General features: G+C 40.1%; 1 protein-coding gene across 3 annotated transcripts in view; it reads right to left on the minus strand.

Annotated features, from left to right (window-relative positions):
• Window positions 1-9,016: 9,016 nt before the first annotated feature.
• LOC139374995 (pleckstrin homology domain containing, family H (with MyTH4 domain) member 1) overlaps window positions 9,017-18,284 on the minus strand; it is a 67,663-nt gene continuing 58,395 nt past the window's right edge. For 2 of the 3 annotated variants that reach the window (XR_011627745.1, XM_071116322.1), the window contains exons 29-31: window positions 16,286-16,369; window positions 14,514-14,660; window positions 9,017-10,036 (exon numbers count right to left, since the gene is read on the minus strand). Coding sequence is in view for 2 of the 3 variants with exons in the window: in XM_071116322.1 (XP_070972423.1) it covers window positions 9,836-10,036; window positions 14,514-14,660; window positions 16,286-16,369 (432 nt within the window). In the remaining variant the exon portion in view is untranslated. The remainder of the gene's footprint in view (window positions 10,037-14,513; window positions 14,661-16,285; window positions 16,370-18,284) is intronic. The other variant, XM_071116321.1, reaches the window with a different exon arrangement.

The raw sequence follows: 18,284 nt of genomic DNA on the forward strand, positions 1-18,284 counted from the left end.
TTATCTTCATGTGACACCGGGTGCTATAGATGTCCTGGAGGGCAGGCAGTGTGCCCCTGGTGATGTGTTGGGCAGACCACACCAACCTCTAGACAGCCTTGCGGATAGTGCAGTTGCCATACCAGGTGGTGATACAGGTGTTGTAATTCAGAGGAACATGCGCATTATGGCAGACTACTGTCCAGACCCGGGTTCAAATACTATTTAAAATATCTCAATTACTTTAACATACATTTGAAGTAAGTATTCAAAAAAATGTTTTTACAAGTAATTTGATATTTTAATGTATTTGGAAATACACGTGGAAAGATACTCAAATACACTGACTCAAATACACTCCCATGCATTTAACCCATGTATTTGAAATAAGTATTTGAAAATACTCTCAAATAGGGTTAGTATTTGTTAAGTTACTAACATAGTGTGATACCTAAGCTGTCATGGTGCGGCAGGTAGCCTAGTGGTTAGAGCGTTGGGCCCCGAGCAGACAAGGTAAAAGATATGTCGTTCTGCCCCTGAACAAGGCAGTTAACCCACCGTTCCTAGGCCGTCATTGTAAATAAGAATTTGTTCTTAACTGACTTGCCTAGTTAAATAAATAAAACATGTGTGCAATACGTCGTTTTTGTAACAGCCTAAACATTACGAAACTTCTATTCGATCAAATAAGCCTCACATAATTCAACAGTCTCTCCATAGACCTCCATCCGAAAAAGGGCCTATCTCACGCAGACAGATTTTGGGCGGAGTACTATCTTCTCGCATCACCCCCTCTCTGTAAACGGGTTCAATGGGTATGCCGTCATCATAGTGGGCGTGGCACACGTCTCAAGCGGCATAATAGTAAGTAAAATGATATATAGCCTTCTGAGGTAAACAATGCTAAGGCTATAAAAAAAACTAAGAAAGGATATGCAGTGTCTCATTACAACATATTTTGTAATGGGATGTAATTGTGAATCAAAATGACTCTTTTGTTAATACTCTCACCTTTTTAGAATATTGTCCCAGTATGCCAATCGCCCAATGTCAAACTGGGACACCCTGTTACTGTCAAATAATGGAGAATTTTGGGGGGAGGTTTGTGAAATACATGTTTCTTAACAGAAATCCATTTTTTAAATAGGATAAATTTCATTTTCCTCAAATTTGCAATCAGCTAGCTTGATAGTGAAAGCTAGCGTAGCTGGATTTTACTTAGAAAGATATGACTTCACCAACTTTAAAAAACCCTAGCAAGCTATATTCATAACCACACAGGTATATGACTAAAAACTTTTATTTTGAAGTATTTGACTAGGGTGACAATAAAACAGTCATTGGAATTGTTGAGGTGTGAGGGGGTCTTTCTGGTTGCATTCAACGAAATGTCCACTAGAGTTTAATGTTGAGCTTATAAGCCTAAATGTATAATGAACAAAAATATAAACTCAACATGCAACAATTTACAATGATTTTACTGAGCTACAATTCATATCAGGAAATCAGTCAATTGAAATATATTAATTTGGCACTAATCTATGGATTTCACAAGACTGGGCAGGGGCGGAGCCATGGGTGGGCCTGGGACGGCATAGGCCCACCTACTGGGGAGCCAGGCCCAGCCAGTCAGAATTAGTTTTTCCCCACAAAAGGGCTTTATTACAGACAGAAATAATCCTCAGTTTTCATCAGCTGGCTGGGTGGCTGGTCTCACACAATCTCGCAGGTGAAGAAACCAGATGTTGAGGTCCTGGGCTGGAGTGGTAACATGTGGTCTGCATGTGGTGGACATTCATGCAGTCAGCATGAAATTGCACACTCCCTCAAAACTTGAAACATGTGTGGCATTGTGTTGTGTGACAATACTGCACATTTTTGAGTGGCCTTTAATTGTCCCCAGCACAAGGTGCACCTGTGTAATAATGATGCTGTTTAATCAGCTTCTTGATATGCCACATCTGTCAGGTAGATGGATTCTCTTGGCTAAGGAGAAATGCTCACTACCAGGGATGTAAACACAATATGTGCACAACATTTGAGAGAAATAAGCTTTTTGTGCATATGGAACATTTCTGGGATCTTTTATTTCAGCACATGAAACATGGGACCAACACTTTACATGTTGTGTTTAGATTTTTATTCAGTATAATTAATGTAATAAATTTATAGGCTACACAATTGCTACATAATATAATTATATTCAAGTATGATGATATTAATAATAGTAATTAAATAATAATACTAACAATAAATGACAATGATTATTGTTCCACAAAAATAGCTAATTTCCAAAAATATATATTTAATTTGTACAAATTATTTTATTTTATCATTGAAATATAGAAATGACTCATATACGCTCATTTCTCCTTCTTTACAATAAATAATTGTGTCCCATTTTTGCCAATCAAGTTGTCCAAATTTCCCAATATTGGCTGAAAAAAGACAATATTTTGTATAGTGTAGTAGAGTTCTTAAGCTATTTAGAATGGTATCATGTTGGGGGTTAAGACAACAGGCTGAATCTGTAAGGCGTTCAAGAAATTACATTTTCAGAAAGTGTCCCACTTTACCAATACTCACCCTACAATTTGGTAGACTATTGTCGTAACCCCTATTACTAGTCTATTCAACCTCTCTTTCGTATCGTCTGAGATTCATAAAGATTGGAAAGCAGCCGCGGTCATCCCCCTCTTCAAAGGGGGAGACACTCTAGACCCAAACTGTTACAGACCTATATCCATCCTGCCCTGCCTTTCTAAAGTCTTTGAAAGCCAAGTGAACAAACAGATCTCCGACCATCTCGAATCCCACCATACCTTCTCCGCATTGCAATCCGGTTTCCGAGCTGGTCACGGGTGCACCTCAGCCACGCTCAAGGTCCTAAATGATATCATAATATATCATATCATCGATAAAAAACAGTACTGTGCAGCCGTCTTCATCGACCTGCTCAAGGCTTTGAACTCTGTCAATCACCGTATTCTTATCGGCAGACTCAACAACCTTGGTTTCTCTAATGACTGCCTTGCTTGGTTCACAAAACTACTTCTCAGATAGAGTTCAGTGTGTCAAATCGGAGGGCCTGTTGTCCAGAACTCTGGCAGTCTCTATGGGGGAGCCACAGGGTTCAATTCTCGGGCCGACTCTTTTCTCTGTATATATCAATGATGTCGCTCTTGCTGCGGATGATTCTTTGATCCACCTCAAGACGACACCATTCAGTATACATCTGGCCCTTCTTTGTACACTGTGTTAACAAACCTCCAAACGAGCTTCAATGCCATTACAACACTGCTTCCATGGCCTCCAACTGCTCTTAAACGCTAGTAAAACTAAATGCACGCTCTTCAACCAATCGCTGCCCGCACCCTCCCGCCCGCCTAGCATCACTACTCTGGACGGTTCGGAGTTATAATATGTGGACAACTATAAATACCTAGGTGTCTGGCTAGACTGTAAACTCTCCTTCCAGACTCATATTAAGCATCTCCAATCCAAAATTAAATCTAGAATCGGCTTCCTATTTCACAACAAAGCCTCCTTCACTCATGCTGCCAAACATACCCTCGTACAACTGACTATCCTTCTGATCCTTGACTTCGGCAATGTCATTTACAAAATAGCCTCCAACACTCTACTCAGCAAATTGGATGCAGTCTATCACAGTGCCATCCGTTTTGTCACTAAAGCCCCATATACTACCCACCACTGCGACCTGTATGCTCTCGTTGTCTGGTCCTCGCTACATATTCGTCGCCAAACCCATTGGCTCCAGGTCATCTATAAGTATTTGCTAGGTAAAGCTCTGCATTATCTCAGCTCACTGGTCACCATAGCAACATCCACCCGTAGCACGCACTCCAGCATGTATACAGTGGGGCAAAACAGTATTTAGTCAGCCACCAATTGTGCAAGTTCTCCCACTTAAAAAGATGAGAGAGGCCTGTAATTTTCATCATAGGTACACTTCAACTATGACAGACAAAATGAGAAAAGAAATCCAGAAAATCACATTGTAGGATTTTTTATGAATTTATTTGCAAATTATGGTGGAAAATAAGTATAGTTATTTGCATGTCATAGTTGAAGTGTACCTATGATGAAAATTACAGGCCTCTCTCATCTTTTTAAGTGGGAGAACTTGCACAATTGGTGGCTGACTAAATACTTTTTTGCCCCACTGTATCTCCCTGGTCATCCCCAAAGCCAACACCTACTTTGGCCGCCTTTCCTTTCAGTTCTCTGCTGCCAATGACTGGAACAAATTGCAAAAAATACTGAAGTTGGAGACTTACATCTCCCTCACTAACTTCAAGCATTGGATGTCAGAGCAGCGTACTGATCACTGCAGCTGTACACAGCCCATCTGTAAATAGCCCATCTAACCAACTACCTACCTCATCCCTATATTTGTTTTTAGTTTTTTTCTGCTCTTTTTTTTGCACACCAGTATTTCTACTTGCACATCCTCATCTGCACATCTTTCACTCCAGTGTCAATTGTTAAATTGTAATAACTTCGCCACTATTGGCCAATTTATTGCCTTACCTCCTTACTTCATTTGCACACACTGTATACAGACTTTCTATTGTGTTATTGACTGTACGTTTGTTTATCCCATGTGTGTAACTATGTGTTGTTTTTTGTCTCACTGCTTTGCTTTATCTTGGCTAGGTCGCAGTTGTAAATTAAAACTTGTTCTCAACTGGCCTACTGTCACAGCTGATTTCCTCCTCTGAAGAGGTGAAACAAGGATCGGACCAAAATGCAGTGTGGTAAGTGTCCATGGTTTTAATAGGAAAACTCAACATGAACACAACTACAAAACAAGAACCGTGAAAACCCGAAACAGTCCCGTGTGGCACAAACACTGACACAGGAAACAATCACCCACAAAATACCCAAAGAATATGGCTGCCTAAATATGGTTCCCAATCAGAGACAACGATAGACAGCTGCCTCTAATTGAGAACCAATCTAGGCAACCATAGACATACAATTTACCTAGACAGGGGACAGCCCCATAAACATACAAACCCCTAGACAAGACAAAACACATAAAACCCCCATGTCACACCCTGACCTAACCAAAATAATAAAGAAAACAAAGATAACTAAGGCCAGGGCGTGACACCTACCTGGTTAAATAAAGGTGAAATAAATAAATAATAATACATTTGGTTTTTATAACCATTTAAATATTCAAATAAAAGTATTCGTTTTGGGCTGTGTATTAAATACACATGTGCAGAGCATTCGGAAATTATTCAGACCCCTTAACTTTTTCCACGTTACAGCCTTATTCTAAAATGGATTAAATTATTGTTTTCCCTTATAATTCTACACACCGTACCCTATAATTATAAAGTGAAAACAGTTTTTTATAATTATTGCTAATTTATTAAAAATAAAAACAGAAATACCTTTTTTACATAAGTATTCAGACCCTTTGCTATGAGACTTGGGATGCATCCTGTTTCCATTGATCATCCTTGAGATGTTTCTAAACTTGATTGGATTCAACCTGTGGTAAATTCAATGATTGGACATGATTTGGAATGGCACACACCTGTCTATATAAGGTCCCACAGTTGACAGTTGCATGTCAGAGCAAAAACCAAGCCATGAGGTCAAAGAAATTGTCTGTAGAGCTCAGAGACAGGATTGTGTTGAGGCACAGATCTGGGGAAGGGTACTGTTAAGGGATTTTTTTTTAATCAATAATGACTAATTATGTATACATTTCAATCAGGACTGACTAATCAGAATACTATTATGTTACTGTATAGATGTATGAATTTTATTTTAATCCTAGTACTGAATATAATGTGTGTAATTATAATCAAGAATTAGAACAATGACTGTCTGTTCCTTGGTAGAAACGAATGAACTGGCTAGAATGCTTATCTACACAGGAAGACCTTGGCTCAGTCATAAATTATCTATACTGGTGGGAGTCGATGTAGGAAGGATTGAGAACTATACTGCCATTGTACCAGAGTGGAGAAGAGACGGGACAGTTCGAAAACTAATGACGTCATTTTCAGTTTATAACCTGTGGTAAACTGTATCGTGTTCAGTACTCTCGAGAATAAACGCTGCTGGTTGATTTTGAGACTGGTCTCTGTCCATTTTATGCAAATAAGGGTCTTACAAATTCTTAGGAGTGGGCAGTGTTTAATTGACTTGGTTAAATAAAACATAAAGGAATTTAATTCCTGTAACAGGTACCAAAACATTTCTGCAGTATTGAAGGTCCCCAAGAACACAGTGGCCTCCATCATTCTTAAATGGAAGAAGTTTGGAACCACTAAGACTTTTCCTAGAGCTGGCTGCTCAGCCAAACTGAGCAATTGAGGGAGAAGGGCCTTGGTCAGGGAGGTGACCAAGAATCCAATGATCACTCTGACAGAGCTACAGAGTTTGCCTATGGAGATGGGGAAAACCTTCTCTGAATACATTTAATTAAACCTAAGAAAACACACCCACTGGGTAGCCTACCAATTTAATCAGGGAGTTTTTGTTCAATTCGTTTTTCTGTTAATAATTTCTTCCAAGTAATTCCTTTAAATATGGTGTACCTTTAATTAGAATTTGATTGGCACAAGACTAAAATGTAGACTATGGAGAATGCGCCCAGAACACAGAAAGATAGCCATGAAAACATATGTACACATTATTACACATTATTTATGCTTAAGGAAAAATCACCGATCCTACTGGAAAAAAATAGAGCTTTTACGCACAAACCCCAAAAGGTTGCTTTGATTCATTCTGAAAGTTGCCACGTTCAGTTCATCAATGGTAACATTGGAAGTAATGTAGCCTACACTATATTTATACTATGGAGAATAGTATGCAATGGTACGATATAATAAATATACCCTAATTGCCTGTACTGATCATGGAACTGTGTGATGGCAAATGCCAAGTCTTGTGCCATGCGTCAAGTTCAGGTTTGAGCGCCATAATGAGCTCCATAATGAGCTCCATAATGATTTATTAAACCTACATGTCCACATTCGTTTTTTTACTATAATTTGTATTTGGCCTAGTATCCACTATTACTTGACCCTCAGCCAAAACCACAAGGACGTGACAGCGTTTTACAGGGGAAAGAAATAAAGGTTGGCTGAATCAAAGAATGTAATGGAATGATACTAATGCAGGGAAGGGAACAAAAACTAAATGAAAAGTTATATATAAATGCTTATTACATAAGGCCGCTACTGATAGCCTACACATTTAAGGAAACAGTTGGGGCCTATTAAAACATTTGGCATGTCTCTTTGCCTTGTTGACATTTACCCCCATGCATAGGTTGAAGGTCAGAAACGCATAGGGAGAAAAGTGCAGAAAAAGGGGAAAAGTTCCATTTATACATGCGTAACTTTGGTCTGAATTTCCCCCATAGGGCCTAAAGCAAAACACTGCTATTTAAAATCAAAGGCTAAAATAGAGACAAACACAAAAGCAACGTTACGGAATGGCCAAACCTACAACAAACTATGCTTCCATCCTCTTCAACAGAAAGCAAAAACAATGACAAACAATTGTCTTTTTCCTAAGTTGGCAGTGTCCAGTAATTATTATAATTTTTGGTCATATTAGAGTAACTACAAAAACATGAGGTTTTGAGAAATCACTCAATAAAAAGAGAAAGATTTATAGCAATGCTGTTGGCAGCAAAACATCATTACCACTTTGACCTGTTTGGATGAAGCAAATCAGAGCAACGACCACCCTAGCTACCAAACCTACAACCTACCTACGTCAACATATGCACAATGCATAGCCTACTGTACATCACACTGGCACATTTGCCAATGTATGTGGATAGTTTGGGTGTAAAAAAAACAAACAAGATAAGAACAAGTGTATTGTATTCGCCAGTATGTTTGAAGTCTTTCGAAATGTTTCCTAGGTCAAAGCCATGCCAAATTCCATCATACTGGATATAAGCACTTTCAACGTTAACATTTTTTACAAATTGGCTATAAATGTAGGATTATTTCCACATTGAGAAATAATTATGGGGCTCAATGTCCCTTGAAAGTGGAATTGAAAATGTATCACACAAAACAGTTGTGTAGATTGTACGGTTTATTTGATTTTATACACAGGATCTCAATAACAGCTAAGCACATCGTATATAAATCTGTTTCATTGACTTAACATCCCTAATTCGCAAATCATACTGCATTCATACAGTGTAAAACTGTCAAGTTAAACTATTCAGCTACTTTAGACACAAAGTCATTGTCAGTTTTGAATGTTTCAGTTGAAAACCTAACCGTTCTGCCAAACATAATTTACAGCATACAAAAAAAAGCCACAAATACCGAAAATGAAATAAATACAAAAAACAAGTGGTTTGATCCAAAACAATTCAAGTCACTAATAACATTTGAATATCTGTAATCGTACCAGTCGTATGTGGCTGGACCTCTCCATGTAATCCGTCCTACCTGGCTGTGTTCTCATTACCTTCCATTGTATTGCCGTAGCGTTGTTCGTTTAAATTTGTGTTGCTGTTCCTGTCCATTAGTGTTCTGTATTATGTCACGTTCTACGTGGATTCCACGTTATTCCACGTTTTGTGTGGACCCCAGGAAGAACAGCTGCTGCTTCTTCAGTAGGAACATGCCACCCAATGAGTTCATACATCTCACAGACACATCACACATTGTATTCCATCTCTATTTCTATTCTTCACTATAATCTTTAAAAAATATATTGATAACCATTATGTGGTCAAAATGGTTCTAAAAACATTGCTTGGTCAAAATGGTACAATCATCACTTGTATTATACGTTATAGAGCTTTGATGGTTCCTCCTCAGGCCCTGGCCTGGTGTTTTCTATAAAAGTCAGACATTTTGTTCAATTCTTTGATGAAAAAAAATCAAGTACAATTTGATTTCTTGAATATTATAATTATTCTGTACTGGTTTAATGTTAAATAACGTTAGTCCAATCCATATTAGGTAAGCAAAGAGCCAGAAGAAATCAACAGTATTTTCCTCTTTAAAAAAAAAAACAGCTTTTTTCCCTTTAACAAAAGACAGTGGATGCGTTGCATGTAGTGGACTATAAAGGGAATAGGGTGCCATTTGGCATACAAGCTCTGGAACAGACAACGGTGGGGGTGTGGGAGAGTTCAGGTTTAAATGAGGAGGGAGAAGCTTATTATTTCTCATTGTATAGCTAATGGCCAGACTACCAAGGTCAACAAGTTGTGTGTTGGTCCTTTATACTGATCCCACACTGTAAATCTCATTTTTCAAGGCTCAATTGTTTTTCAAATAGTCCGCAAACGTGAGCATATTTTTGTAAATTAAGCAGAGGTGAACACTCTTGTTACAGGAATAAACACAACAATCTAAAGACTAAAACACAGACATTCGAAGAGCGACATCTTCATATGAACCACAAACAATATCCTCTCCCACTTCTCCCGACCAACTATTACCCCTTTTATCTATGGTCCCCTTCCACAAACGACGATCTCCCATTCATCATGGTTAAAAATAAATGTCACGTGTATATGCAACAGAATCCACTCCTGGCCAGAGGGAATGAGGGCAAAATAAAACAATGGCCATTTTCAGGTGTAACGTAATGTATGTGGAGCTAAATATCTTCTGTACCACAACTCCCACAATACCCTGTAGTACACTGTCGCAAAACCGTTTGAAATGGGAAAACAAAAATGAGCATTTCTTATTTGACATGTCCAGGTATAGATCCTCCTTGTTTCAGTCAGTTTTCTTCCATTCATTGGCTAAGGAACATGACCATGTTTTCCCAGAGATGCACTGGAACAGGGGGTTGATTGTTGTTTCTGTATTCACAGTAGAGTGGGTCCTTTGGTTGTGTAGGTCATGGAGGGAAAGTGTCTGCTATCCCCGTCCCACATCTTCCTGGCCTCAGCCCCAGCTCCACGGGGCCCCAGAGGGGAGCAGGGTCCTGGGGACTGGTTCTGGGCCCCAGGGAGGATGGGGGTCCAGTAGTTAATATAGCTGGCCATTAACAGAGTCAACTCCAGGATCTGGGAGGAGAGAAGAGGGAGGGAGGTCAGAGGGAGACCGTGCAGGGGAGAGAGAGGAGGAGAGAGCCGAGGACAGAAGGAGAAGGCGGGAGGGGAGAGGAGAAGACAGAGTTATTGAATTTCATTTGATCCAAGGGAGCTTGGATGCCCATATGCTCACATTTAGAAGTTCAGTTTAAAGCCAATGAGAAAACCATAGAAATTACTTGATATTGAGCAACCTGTCACGAATACAGCAGGGCCTTATTAGCACGTCCTACAGTAGTAAATTGACTCTACTGTATGCTTAGGCCAGGCATCAACCCAACACAGATTAACAACTGATGGCTCAAGCCAAAATCACCTTTTAAAGACAATTTCAGTGCACTGGTCATTTATTTGTGTTTCTTTGAATCGCTCCCGTTGGCTCCTCAGGCAGAACAGATGAAATAAAATCGAGGATCAACCTGCTTTCTACATCTGCCCAAGGCAGTGGAGGGTAACCTTGCTATTATATCACGTAATATGAGATTTTATCCAAAGCTATTTAAGGTATAGTGATGTGATCCCTGTGGGAATTGAACCCATGAACCTCTGGTTGCTGCTTGTGGACCGCGCAACATAGCAGGAGCTCACCTCCTACTTTTCACACTGGCTTTCTGCACGGTAAGATCCTATTGACTGACTGAAAGTTGGCAGAGCTGTTGTGGTCCATGACGATAATTATCCACTAATCGTTTTCACTGACCACTTGCACTTGGCCAGAGGTAAAGCCAAACCTACTGTCAGTCTTACCTATAGAAATACACTGAACATTAATATAAACGCAACAGGTAAAGTGTTGGTCCCATGTTTCATAAGCTGAAATAAAATATCCCAGAAATGTTCCATATGCACAAAAAGCTTACTTCTCTCAAATGTTGTGCACAAATTGTGTATTTGTCCTTTGCCAAGAAAATCCGTCCACCTGACTGGTGTGGCATATCAAGAAGCTGATTAAACAGCATGATCATTACACAGGTGCATCTTGTGCTGGGGACAATAAAAGGCCAATCTAAAATGTGCCCCATGGTGGCGGGGTGGCTATAGTATGGGCAGGCATAAGCTACGGACAACAAACACTATTGTATTTTATTGGATGGCAATTTGAATGCGCAGAGATACCGCGACGAGATCCTGAGGCCCATTGTCGTGCCATTCATACGTCGCCTTCACCTCATGTTTCAGCGTGATAATGCACAGCACCTTGTCGCAAAAGACCTGTACACAATTCCTGGAAACTGAAAATGTCCCGGTTCCAGTAGCGGTACATGGGTAAAATCACTGGGGAAGCCAACCCAGAAAAAATGCCATATTATAACCTATGTGTTGTGATAATTGCATTGTTTGCTCTATAACCTGTTAATTCATATGCCTTGCGACCGTGATATACACTACCGTTCAAAAGTTGGGGGACACTTAGAAATGTCCTTGTTTTTGAAAGAAAAGCACATTTTTTTGTCCATTAAAATAAAATCAAGTTGATCAGAAATACAGTGTAGACATTGTTAATGTTGTAAATTACTATTGTAGCTGGAAACGCCTGATTTTTATTGGTATATTTACATGGGTGTACAGAGTCACATTATCAGCAACCATCACTCCTGTGTTCCAATGGCACATTGTGTTAGCTAATCTAAGTTTATAATTTTAAAAGGGTAATTGATCATTAGAAAACCCTTTTGCAATTATGTTAGCACAGCTGAAAACTGTTGTACTGATTAAAAAAGCAATACAACTGGCCTTTTTTAGACTAGTTGAGTGTCTGGAGCATCAGCATTTTTGGATTCGATTACAGGCTCAAATTGTCCAGAAACAAAGATTTTCTTCTGAAACTCGTCAGTCTATTCTTGTTCTTGAAATGAAGGCTATTCCATGCGAGAAATTTCCAAGAAACTGAAGATCTCGTACAACGCTGTTTACTACTGCCTTCACAGAACAGCGTACCAGAATACCAGAATAGAAAGAGGAGTGGGAGGCCCCGGTGCACAACTGAGCAAGAGAACAAGTACATTGTCTAGTTTGAGAAACAGACGCCTCACAAGTCCTCAACTGGCAGCTTCATTAAATAGTACCCGCAAAACACCAGTCTCAACGTCAACAGTGAAGAGGCGACTCCGGGATACTGGCCTTCTAGACAGAGTTGCAAAGAAAAAGCCATATCTCAAACTGGCCAATAAAAATACATGATTAAGATGGGCAAAAGAACACAGAAACTGGACAGAGGAAGATTGGAAAAAAATGTTATGGACAGACGAATCTAAGTTTGAGGTGTTCGGATCACAAAGAAGAACATTTGTGAGACGGGCAGGAAAAATGAAAAGATCTGTCAAGCATGGTGGAGGCAATGTGATGGTCTGGGGATGCTTTGGTGGTGGTAAAGTTGGAGATTTGTACAGGGTAAAGGGGATCTTGAGGAAGGAAGGCTATCACTCCATTTTGCAACGCCATGCCATACACTGTGGACGGCGCTTAATTAGAGCCAATTTCCTCCTACAACAGGACAATGACCCAAAGCACAGCTCCAAACTATGCAAGAACTATTTAGGGTCGAAGCAGTCAGCTGGTATTCTGTCTATAATGGAGTGGAAACTTGGGGTGAAATCTCTTCAGATTACCTCAACAAACTGACAACTAGAATGCCAAAGGTCTGCAAGGCTGTAATTGCTGCAAATGGAGAATTCTTTGACACAAGCAAAGTTTGAAGGACACAATTATTATTTCAACAAAAAAAATCATTATTTATAACCTTGTCAACATCTTGACTATATTTCCTATTCATTTTGCAACTAATTTCATGTATGTTTTCATGGAAAATAAGGACATTTCTAAATCCTCCCAAACTTTTGAACGGTAGTGTATAGTCTAATAGGCCGACACAATAAGAAGACAGTGGCAGAATAAATTCAACCACAACATTGTTTCATCACAAAACCGTAGAGCAACCTCTGTCTGGTGAAGGCCACAATGCATATTGCATGTAACAAACAGTTACATGACCTACAGCATGGTCAAGCATGGTAATGTTTCTGACATTTCAGACCACTAAACAACTAACGTTATTGATTTAGAACCACGGAGAGTTACTGCAAGTCGCAAAGAAAACAGGAGCTGCCTCCACTATTCCAGCACCATTTCAACATCATCAAATCAACTATGCTTAGTTGAATACAGTGACAACTAAAAGATACCAAAAACAATTGAGTCCAATCAACGTAAGCTAAATATGTGGCTGTCCATGTTTCTGATTTCTGTGTGCATTCGTGTAAGTAGAAAAAAACATGTCGACTCACCCTACTTGTAGAGAAACGCCAATGCCATTCTCCTCTCTTTCATGTTGACGAAACGGTCTCTATCACTCTGTCACACAGTACACGCTTTTATTGTTTTGTTGTCCTAGGCTACCTGGCAAAAATGTTTGGTCGCTAGCCTAACTTCCTTTCATGGGCAACGTTAGCTAGTTAGCGTTTGCCTTCTACATCTAGCTACATATTGAACTTCCTTCCTCTCAGGCCAGGGGCACAATATATGAATTTATGATTGGATCAGAATTACCATTATAATCATTGGCCAGTATGGATAATTAGTCAAAATGTCTATCTCCATCCATGGCTAATATAGGTAAGTGCCAATTTTACCAAGCTAGCTAGCCACTGGAGGACAACAACACAACGAGATGCAACAGTTCAATTTGTTTCTGTCCATGACGTATGCTCTCAATGCAATTTGATAGGAGTTACGCCAAATCCAAGATGGCTTCCCTAAACCCTTTTTTTTGGTGGGCCAGGATCATTCACAGTTGAGCTCGCTCAGTTTAGCTCAACGCTGATTGGGTATTATTTTATACTTTTTTTGTCAAGGGATCCCAAATGCTCGCTGGCTTCCCTTGCATTCAATGCTACGGGTGGCAACAATGTCATACTCATTATGACCAGACAGCATCAGATAGATGGCCTACACATATAGAAACAGAGGGGCGCTGTTTTGCTCACTCGGATGCTTTCTCCAGTGAGATACATTCAGACTCATGATAATTTAAGGAAAATGATGAACCACAGGGAGACGAAAGATGAATTATTTGGTAAATTTTGGGGGGAAGCCTGTCTTCCTTGGCATACATGAATACAAACCACTAACCAGTTCTTCCATAGCCTGCATACTCACCAGAAATGTCACCCATTGAGCATGATTGGAATGCTCTGGATCGACAGCGTGTTCTAGTTCCCGCCAATATTCAGCAACTTCGCACAGACATTGAAGAAGAGTGGGACATTCCACAGGCCACAATCAACAGCCTGATCAATGCTGCATGAGGTGGTCACACCAGATACTGACTGGTTTTCTGATTTACTCACCTACTTTTTGTTAAGGTATATGTGACCAACAGATGCATATCTGTATTCCCAGACATGTGAAATAAACCTTGGGTTTAGCAATAGAGACGACTAGGTATCTTTACCTTGGGTTTAGCCATAGCGAAGACCAGTTTCTCCACACTCTTCTTCCCTCCACCCTGCTCTTTGGTCTGGCTCACTACCACCATCAGGTCGTCACGGCAACCGCCAAAGGTGATCACTGATTGGTAGGAGTACATGACCAGAAGGTGCTGTAAAGGAATGGATGATTTATTTCAGTTGTTTAAATACAGTACCAGTCAAAAGTTTGGACACACCTATTCATTCCAGGGTTTTTCTTAATTTGTACTATTTTCTACATTGTAGAATAATAGTGAAGACATCAAAACTATGAAATAGCACATATGGAATCATGTAGTTACCATTAAAGTGTTAAACAAATCAAAATATGTTTTAGATTCTTCAAAGTAGCCACCCTTTGCCTTGATGACAGCTTTGCAAACTCTTGGCATTTGATGTCTTCACTATAATTCTACAATGTAGAAAATAGTCCAAATAAAATAAAGACCCTTGAAGTAGGTGTGTCCAAACTTTTGACTGGCACTGTATGTATGTGAATAGGAAAACAAATTGTACTCTTTTGACTTTGATGACTCTGATCTTTTCACGTTTGGCACGTTTGAAAATACCACTCAAAAACAATATTTTGGTATTTGTTTAATTAGTCCACTGTTGATACTGTCCCAAAATGATGATGCAAAACTCATCATACTGTGACACTTTCTGTATTTTGAAAGTTGATTGCTGACATGCAAAATATTTTGGGACTGTATCAACAGTGGACTTAATGAAACAAGTACCAAAAGATAGTTTTTGAGTGGAATTTTCCTTTAAGTAATCTGTCTCATCCCTCTTCCTGGTACAGGCCAGGTTTCTTGTTATTGTTTTCTCAAGAGGCAAATTGAGCATGAACCAATGAAGCAGCCAGACATCATTTCTAATACTTTATTGTGTAATTTCCTTATTTCCTCCCTAAGAACTAGTAAATGTATTGGAGCATGAAAGGACGCCAAACCAGAAATGACAGAGGAATACGGCTAAGATAATTATAGTGTTTTAAGTTTAACGTTGTTTATATCTCAGTCAGCATTTTGATCTCTGGGTAGACCCAGATCTGGTTTCATATACTATTTGAAATCTTTCAAATACTTTGGCCCTTTTCTCTAAACTGCCTTGAGAACCAGATGGGTGGGATTTGCACTTTTGGGTCCTTTTCATTGGTTTTATAAACCCAGGCCAGGTTAATCAAGCCCAGCTTAAGTATTTCAAATGCTTTCAAATAGTATTTGAATTGAACCCATGTCTGGTAAAATTGTAGGCCAGCAGTTTCTGTTTCCCTGTGGGGATCTGGTGTTTCAAACGCTGCAGTAGAAAATCATTCCAGACCAGTAGATCAACAAGCTTCTGCCCCTGTGGTCTGGCAACAGGCAGACTGGTAAAGAGAGAAGAGAAACCCCAAACCTTAAGTGCTCTGAATATAAACTAAGATTGTGCCCGATTAAAAAAGGAATTAGAGAATACCAAAAGCATAAAACTTTTGGTTGGATTCTAAAAGGTTGATGTCTTTAAAAAAAAAAGTGTAATGAAGGTAATTAATGGTTGAAATATGATGTCATTATCTGTTCAAGAGCTTTCTTCTGATGGTGGTCCTCTGACCACTGGCTGTGGGTACTGAAGCAACGAAACACGCCCCCCCTTGTGGCCACTTTTAGTACCAGTAATGCCACATGGTTGGATTACGGTTAATAATCACTTACTCTATGGTAAATGAGCTAAGGAAGCAGACATATAAACATGTAGATAAACACACACTTACCATGGTATAGTCAAGCACACACAGTCCATCCTCATTGACGGCTAGCCAAACCTGGGACTGCTCCACAGACGAGGGAGGTATAGGCTGCAGACAGAGACGGAGGAGAGGCACAGATGGTATACAGAGACAGTAGCTCAAAAGTTTTTTTTTAATGTCACGTGCACAAGTACAGTGAAATGCCTTTTCTTGCCATCTAAAACCCAACAATGCAGTAATCAATATCAATGTAGCACTAAAAATAACATAAGATAGAACAGAGAAAGTGAGAAGCTACACAACGTGACCAAAAGTATGTGGACACCTGCTCATCGAACATCTCGTTCCAAAAATCATGGCCGTTCAAATGAAGTTGGTCTCCCCTTTGCTGCTATAACAGCCTCCACTCTTCTTGGAAGGCTTTTCCACTAGATGTTGGAACATTGCTGCGGGGTCTTGCTTCCATTCAGCCACAGGAGCATTAGTGAGGTCGGGCACTGATGTTGGGCCTTTAGGCCTGGCTCAAGGGAATTGGAAACACAGAATCGTCTAGAATGTCTTTGCATGCTGTAGCGTTAAGACTTCCCTTCACTGGAACTAAGGGGTCAATTATTAGACCATTATTCCTCCTCCACCAAACTTTACAGTTGACGTTGGGGCAGGTAGCGTTCTCCTGGCATCCGCCAAACCCAGATTTGACAGCCAGATGGTGAAGTGTGATTCATCATTCCAGAAAACGCTTTTCCACCACTCCAGAGTCCAATGGTGGCGAGCTTTATACCACTCCAGCCGATGCTTGGCATTGGGCATAGTGATCTTAGGTTTGTGAAACTTCCAACAAACAGTTGTTGTGCTGACGTTCCTCCCAGAGGCCGTTTGGAACTTGGTAGTGAGTGTTGCAACGGAGGACAGACGATTTTAACGCGCTACGCGCTTCAGCACTCTGCGGTCCTGTTCTGTGAGTTTATGTGGCATACCACTTTGCAGCTGAGCAGTTAGCCGTATCCACTTCACAATAACTGCACTTACAGTTGGACGGGGCAGCTCTAGCAGGGCAGAAATTCTACTAACTGACTTGTTGGAAAGGTGGCATCCTATGAAAGTGCCATGTTGAAAGTCACTGAGCACTTCTACTGCCAATGTTTGTCTATGGAGATTGCATGGCTGTGTGCTCGATTTTATACACCTATCAGCAACGGGTATGGCTGAAATAGTCGAATCTACTAACTTGAAGGGGTGTCCGAATACCTTTGTATATACAAGGTCAGTTCCAGTACCATATTTACAATGTGAAGGGATACTGGAGTGATAGAGGTAGATACTGTATGCATATATGCATAGGGGTAAGGTGACTAGGCATCAGGATCGTGTGGAAAGACGGACCAAGGCGCAGAGTGATTTGAGTTCCACATATTTATTTAAACTGAAACTTCTAAACTAAACAATAAACAAACACAGACCGTGAACAAACGTAATGCTACATGCACTCACTCAAAAACAATATCCCACAAAGCAGGTGGGAGAAAGGGCTTCCTAAATATGATCCCCAATTAGAGGCAACGATTACCAGCTGCCTCTAATTGGGAACCATACAAACCAGCTGCATAGAAAATAAATGACCCCCCTAGTCACGCTCTTTATTTTAATTTTTTTACCTTTATTTTTCCAGGCAAGTCAGTTAAGAACAAATTCTTATTTTCAATGACGGCCTAGGAACAGTGGGTTAACTGCCTGTTCAGGGGCAGAACGACAGATTTGTACCTCGTCAGCTCGGGGGTTTGAACTTGCAATTTTCCGGCTACTAGTCCAACACTCTAACCACTAGGCTACCCTGCCACCCTGACCTAAACACCATAGAGAACCGAGGGCTCGCTATGGTCAGGGCGTGACATCAGGATATATGATAAAATCGAATCAAATCAAATGTGTTTATATAGCCCTTCGTACATCAGCTGATATCTCAAAGTGCTGTACAGAAACCCAGCCTAAAACCCCAAACAGCAAGCAATGCAGGTGTAGTAGC

This window comes from Oncorhynchus clarkii, chromosome 19, assembly GCF_045791955.1.
Source record: "Oncorhynchus clarkii lewisi isolate Uvic-CL-2024 chromosome 19, UVic_Ocla_1.0, whole genome shotgun sequence".
NCBI classification, from domain to species: Eukaryota; Metazoa; Chordata; class Actinopteri; order Salmoniformes; family Salmonidae; genus Oncorhynchus; species Oncorhynchus clarkii.